This window comes from Eleutherodactylus coqui, chromosome 7 (assembly GCF_035609145.1).
Source record: "Eleutherodactylus coqui strain aEleCoq1 chromosome 7, aEleCoq1.hap1, whole genome shotgun sequence".
NCBI classification, from domain to species: Eukaryota; Metazoa; Chordata; class Amphibia; order Anura; family Eleutherodactylidae; genus Eleutherodactylus; species Eleutherodactylus coqui.
Window position 1 is genome coordinate 47798798 of NC_089843.1, and position 7579 is coordinate 47806376.

A 7579-nucleotide genomic window follows, 5' to 3' on the forward strand; every position below is an offset into this window, starting at 1 on the left:
CTATCTATCTCATATCTATCTATCTCTCTCATATCTATCTATCTATCGATCTCATATCTATCTATCTATCTATCTATCGATCTCATATCTATCTATCTTATATCTATCTTCTATCTATCTATCTATCTATCTATCTATCTATCTCATATTTATCTATGTATCTATATTATGTATATATAATATCTATCTAGCTAATATCTATCTATCTATTTATCAATCTATGTATCTATCATATATATACATAATATCCATCTATATGTCTGTCCTTATTTGTCTTCATCATCATTCTTCTAGCATTTAGCAGGTGGCTGATATTACAGTCAAATCCTTTAAATATTTCCAGCCTCCTAAATTCATGTAATATTCATTAAACAATTTATCATACTATATAGGTAACCAACAGAATCTTTCATTTCCATCAGTGACTTAAACTAGCTCTCATGCAATATTCATAAAATCCGTTGATTTTAACTTATGTTATAAGGAACAAAGAATGTATAAAAAAAGCCACAAATTGTGAATCACCTGCTTCATTAAATAAACATTAGCTATCTCCTATTATCTCATATCTATCTATCTATCTATCTATCTCCTACCCATCTATCTCATATCTATCTATCTATCTATCTATCTATCTATCTATCTATCTATCTATCTATCTATCTATCTATTTATCTATCTATCTATCTATCTATCTATCTATCTATCTCATACCTATCTATCTATCTATCTATCTATCTATCTATCTATCTATCTCATATCTGTCTATCTATCTATCTCATATCTATCTATCTACCTATCTATCTCATACCTATCTCTCTATCTATTTATCTCTAATCTATCTCATATCTATCTATCTATCTATCTATCTATCTCATATCTGTCTATCTATATATCTCATATCTATCTATCTACCTATCTATCTCATACCTATCTATCTATATATCTCCTATCTATCTATCTATCTATCTACCTACCTACCTACCTACCTACCTACCTATCTATCTATCTCTAATCTATCTCATATCTGTCTATCTATATATCTCCTATCTATATATCTACCTATCTATCTCATACCTATCTATCTATATATCTCCTATCTATCTATCTATATATCTCCTATCTATCTATCTACTCACTTTATGGACACATTTCTTTGTAATAAAAGGGTATACCGCAAAAGAATTTTTTTGGCCCAAAAATGATCTATCAATATATCTTTAGGTATATATTATCTATGTATTTATTTATCTATCATCTATCTATCTTTCTACCTAGCAGCTCACATAATGGATACATTTCTATGTAATAAAAGGTTGTACTGAAAAATAATTTACTTGAACAGAAAAATGATCTATCGATCTATATATCTCTGTGTACGGTGTATATTATTAATGCATTTATCTGCATTTTCACATATCTATCCATCTATCTATCTGCTCACATTATAGACACATTTTTATATCATAAAACCCCCTACTGCACAAAGAATTTCTTCTAACCAAAAATTATCTCTCCTATATCTCATATCTATCTATCTATCTATCTATCTATCTATCTATCTATCTATCTATCTATCTATCTATCTATCTATCTATCTATCCCCTATCTATCTATCTATCCCCTATCTATCTATCTATCTATCTATCTATCTCATATCTATCTATCTATCTATCTATCTCATATCTATCTATCTATTTATCTATCTCATATCTATCTATCTATCTATCTATCTATCTATCTATCTATCTCCTATCTATCTATCTCCTATCTATCTCCTATCTATCTATCTATCTATCTATCTCATATCTATCTATTTATCTCTATCTATCTATCTCATATCAATCTATCTTATATCTATCTATCTATCTCATATCTATCTATCTATTGCATATCTATCTCTCTCATATCTATCTATCTTATATCTATCTATCTATCTATCTATCTATCTATCTATCTATCTCATATCTATCTATTTATCTCTATCTATCTATCTCATATCAATCTATCTTATATCTATCTATCTATCTATCTATCTATCTCCTATCTATCTATCTCCTATCTATCTCCTATCTATCTATCTCATATCTATCTATTTATCTCTATCTATCTATCTCATATCAATCTATCTTATATCTATCTATCTATCTCATATCCATCTATCTATTGCATATCTATCTCTCTCATATCTATCTATCTTATATCTATCTATCTATCTATCTATCTATCTATCTATCTATCTCATATCTATCTATCTATGTCATATCTATCTCTCTCATATCTATCATATCTATCTATCTCATATCTATCTGTCTATCTATCTCATATCTATCTCTCTCATATCTATCTATCTATCTATCTATCTATCTATCTATCTATCTATCTATCTATCTATCTATCTATCTATGTATCTATCTCTCTACCTCATATCTATCTATCTATCTCATATCTATCTATCTATCTCATATCTATCTATCTATCGATCGATCTATCTCCTATCTATCTATCTATCTATCTATCTATCTATCTATCTCTCGTATCTATCTATCTTTCTATATATCAGCTCACATAATGGATACATTTGTATGTAATTATAGGTTATATTGAAAAAGTATTTTCTTGAACAGAAAAATGATCTATCGATCTATATATCCCTATGTATATATTATCCATGTATTTATCAGCACTTGTTACATATCTATTTATTTATCTTATCTCTCATTTCATATCTATCTATCGATCCCATATCTATCTACTCACATTATGGAGGCATTTCTATGTAATAAAATGTTGTACGGTAAAAGAATTTTCTTGAAACAAAAATGATCTTTTGATCTATAAATCTCTGCATCTATTATCTATGCAGTTATCTCTACTCATTATCTATCTCATATCTATCTATCTATTTATCTATCATCTACGTATAATCTGTATGCCTGTATATCTTGCATAATTAAATTTTAATATAATAAAATGCTATACTACAAAAGGAATTTTTGAACCAAAAATGATGTATCTGTTTCTCTACTCACATTATGGACACATTTTCATATAATAAAAAGTTATATACTGCAAAAGAGTTTTCATGAACCAAAAATGATTTATCGCTCTATATATTTCTATGTATATATTCTCTATCTCTACTTATTACATATCTAGTGGCTGACATTATGGATGTATTTCTAATCTATCTATTTAGAATCCAAATAAAACAAGTGTCCTATATTACAGTTTTCTATCACAAATTAATGCACTAATAAAGGTCTGTTTTGGACCCAATAACTTATTTTTCACAATTAATCGAAATCAAACAACAAAGCAAATACGAAAAACAATCAGGCATGTACATAGTCAATGAATTAGCTGTCATTTGATGCAAGGAGCAATATTAATTTTGCACTGAAACATAAACTATTCTTTTGTAATCTTCAGTCATTTATATTTGTCTGACATTCTTAATGAAATACGGAAAACCTTTTGTTCATTTTTTTTATTGAAAGTGTTAAAAAATGACATCATGTTCATACAATCATAAAGCAAATTACAAGCGAAATTGAAACTAACATTTAAGCCTGGTCAGATAATGCCTCACCCTAACAAAAATGAATCCCGTGTATTATAATTTTATATGTACAGTTTAACACATTTTGGGCTAATGCGATAAGTACTTAAATCCTAAAAGAAAATCTAAAAAAAACAACATAATGTGTCACCGATAGAAACGTGGGTTTTAGACACAACTTACTTCGATGTGATGTGTTCTAATTATTTTTCTTACACTTTTCCTTCTTATGAATATTATTGATAATTTTATTAATGTGAGAATTAATTATTAATGAAATTATATCAATTAAAAAAGTGCTTTCTAGACGTTTTGCTGCACGCCAAAATACCGTTTATTACATAGGAACATTTTGCTGTATAACTGTATATAAAAAGGATAATAAAATTGATTTGAGATTCACATTATTATTTGGAGGAGAACTTGCCTTTGTGAATCTGAAGATTTTTTTTCTTTTATCTGTCTTTCCACATATTTAATCCAAGTCAGGAGGAGAAAAAGCAAAAAAAAAAAAAAACCTTGAAATGCAGTTGCAGACAGATCAGTAGAACAATGAATGAAAAAAAAGACGGATTGTTTTCTCTGGTGATCAGCCCTTCTCTTTGCACACCCCTGTCTTTCAACTGAGGCATCCAACGAGCTGTGGAGAAAAAACTAACATGTGAAAGCACACCCATCACTGGCCCCAGGCAGGGAGGATCACTTCTCCGGAGAGGTATAAAGACAGCACTCCAAATCCATTAGGCACCTGTTGCCAGAAGCACCTTAATGTGTGAAGGTGCTGAAGAAGAGTATGAACTCAATTCATCTCCCAACTCATCAGAGATCTACAAACCTTCATCAGACGCATCCTAAAAGTGCCCAGGAAGCCACAGAGATGGCAGTATACTGTGACAACTTCAGCATGTACCACCAGCAGAACTTACATTCAACTCAAAGGACAGCAAACTATGGAATTGGGGACTATCCACCTTCAACTAACCCTTACTTATGGCTTGGCGGCCCCGGAGTCAATAATACAGCTAGTTACCTTCATGGAAATAACCCCAACTCTTATATGCCACCTTCGTATGGATCTCAGAGACAGTTCCTGCCAAATTCATCGGGTTTCAGCGGGACAGATCTTGGCTGGTTATCCATTGCTTCTCAAGAGGAACTTTTAAAGCTTGTGAGGCCTCCATATTCTTACTCAGCTCTCATTGCTATGGCCATACAAAATGCTCCAGAGAAGAAATTAACCTTAAGCCAGATCTACCAGTATGTGGCAGACAACTTCCCATTTTATAAGAAGAGTAAAGCTGGGTGGCAAAATTCTATTCGGCACAACTTGTCTCTTAATGACTGTTTCAAGAAAGTTCCAAGAGATGAGGATGACCCAGGTAATATCATAACTACAGTTATCTAATTCATTATTATTATTTATCATTAAGTCACCTTTGAATTTGTATTTTCATTTTTATCTTAGTTTTTGTTTAGTTGCTTTCAAAAATAATATAATATTTAATCTAAAAAAATATTAAAAAGTAGCTATTAACCTTTTGTTCTTCCAATTTCTTTAATTCTATTCAAGTCCTTAAATTGCCCAAGTGTAGCCAAGCATGAAAAATTATTTAAGTCAATATAATGAAAAAGAAGTCGCTTAGAAGGCCGTTGATCCAGAAAATATTTTCTTTTTTGCTTATAAATGTAGTTTTTATAAATGTACCGACCTTCAGAAAGATTCAATCTCAACGATGCAGAATTATCTAACTGAATTTTCTACGCGAATTACGGGAAATTCCTCATAAATTACCGTTTTTGTGTATTTCAGTCGATTTTTCTTTTCTATTTTTTTGTAATCAGTACAGTTTTTTGTTTTAGAGATATTTTTGTTGCTTGTTATTATTTTCTACAATATTTCTTATAAAATGTTTTAACTGTTCTGTAATATTATTTTCAATGCATTATTGCCATTATTATTATAGTATTGAGCAAACCAAACCAGTAAAACCCTGCTTCGGGTTGAATTTTGCTAAACGTTCCATTTAGCACAAAACTCGAAGTGAACTTTTAGAGACGTTCTACTTGAAATAGGGTTCTACTGGTTCATTTCGCTCAATACTAGTCCTGAACACTGGTGTATAACACTGTCTTAGAGTTATAAAAGTCTGTATAATAATCCCAGAGTTTTGTGAACTTCCGGTTCAGTTTGAACTAATTCAGACCAAACCGAATTTTTTGCAAAAGTTTAGCAAACCAACTGAACTTTTCAAAATTTCGGTCATCACTAATCATTATTATTTTTGTTTTGTTTTTATACAATGATTAGGCAAAGGCAATTACTGGACCCTAGATCCCAACTGCGAAAAAATGTTTGACAATGGGAATTTTCGCCGAAAAAGAAAGCGCCGATCAGAATCCAACAACACTGATGCTGTAACGGCTAAAGGTGAAGAAGGTCGCACGGCTCTAGGGAGAAAAGGTGGTGATAGCCCATCTTTGATGACCCCATCATCCCCAGAGATGGAAGCCTCCTCAGATGATCGAAAGAGCACATCTCCCCCAGGAATCACCTCCACTCCTTGTTTGAAAAACTTTTTTAGCAGTATGACCTCCTCCTTAGACTCCAGCTCAGTGAACAGACAGATGTCTTTGGGGCTGGTCAATGAACTCTCTCAGAGGAACATTACTGGATTAAGCAGTTTCACCTCAGGCCCTGTGGTAGAACCATCTGCAGATTTGCAGGACAGTTTGCACCTGAACAGAGGCCCCTACTACAATTCTTTCACCGGCTCCAATCAAAACAGCCAATTTAACAGCCATTATTACAACAATTTCAGTGTCAACAGCCTAATCTACTCCAGGGAAGGCAGCGAAGTGTAATCCCAGGAGATAACTTATGCTGGCGGATATTATTTTTTGCGATTGCGCTCATTTACGATAAATATGAAACATAGACTTAAACATATTTTCAGCATGTCCTCATGATATAACACAAGTCATATTCTCAATAGACGGCCGCTGTCTTTCTTTTTATGAATTCCGTAGAATTTTCTTATTTACAGTTTTAAAGCGTTAGCCACAATTGACAACACACATTTATCTGCCATGTAAATATATATATTTTTTTACACTATACAATGTATAATGTATGAGAGGGGGGGGCATTTTTTTTACTATTTTTTATTTATAATGAGTTTTGATATTTTTATATATTACCCAAGAGACTTGTATGAGTTTTACAATAAATCATGTAACAAAAAAAAGTTTGGAAATAATCTTCATAATTTCATATCTTCAATCATTTTCATGTCTAAAGAAAGTATTTCCATAACAAGGACTTTTCCTTTTCTGTCCCTCTATCTCGTGTTTCTTGAATGTGAGTTGTGAATTTATAGCATATATTTATCATTAAATATTCACTGATTTTTCCTCAATTTTAAGTTATTAGGCTCTGTTCAGATTTCCATTCGATGCCTATGTTCAGCGTTTTTGTCATAGATGCTGGGAAGAAATGGTACATTTTTCCAATAAAATAAAGGACACCATTATGGAAACCCAATGGAACTCATTATAGTCATTGGGTTTTGTTGATCGCCACTGGTGTGCGTTGTTTGATGGATTTGGCAAGCTGTTGTTTTTGTTTTTACGTTCCATGATGGAACCGAAAAACAAAAATATTATACAGAAATGTGAGCCTAAACTGATCAGAAACTTCTATTTTTGATTCCGCGAAGAAGAGCTGTGGCATACCACTACAATTATACTACGGCTTTACCTCTCTCTTTATACATTGAGCTATTTTCCTTCTCTGTATTATAAAGCTGTGATGGCATACATGAAATATTTTAAGAATTTTTAGAATGATAATAGCAATTAATACGGAATATTAATTATGTTAATATTATTGAAAATCCCTAAATTAGTTGAGTCATCTGTGCCTTTAAAATGTTGCAGTTGATAACATAAGCCGCATCAGCAACGCGGAGATAATTCTAAAGTAAATGTGACACATTGCTGAATTAGATTACATATTAA

General features: G+C 31.5%; 1 protein-coding gene across 1 annotated transcript; it reads left to right on the forward strand.

Moving 5' to 3' along the window:
* The first annotated feature begins 4288 nt into the window (after positions 1-4288).
* On the forward strand, positions 4289-7069 carry FOXI3 (forkhead box I3). Its single transcript, XM_066574606.1, has 2 exons — positions 4289-4941; positions 5871-7069. The coding sequence occupies exons 1-2, from the start codon at positions 4356-4358 to the stop codon at positions 6422-6424; spliced, it is 1140 nt and encodes a 379-aa protein (XP_066430703.1). The 5' UTR covers positions 4289-4355; the 3' UTR covers positions 6425-7069.
* The last annotated feature ends 510 nt before the right edge of the window (positions 7070-7579 follow it).

What these genes read in the sequence shown, in the direction of transcription:
- FOXI3 (XM_066574606.1), top strand. Translation starts at nt 4,356, where the DNA reads ATGAACTCAATTCATCTCCCAACTCATCAGAGATCTACAAACCTTCAT. An exon ending in AAGAGATGAGGATGACCCAG is followed by an intron (nt 4,942 to 5,870) that starts GTAATATCATAA and finishes TACAATGATTAG; the next exon opens with GCAAAGGCAATTACTGGACC.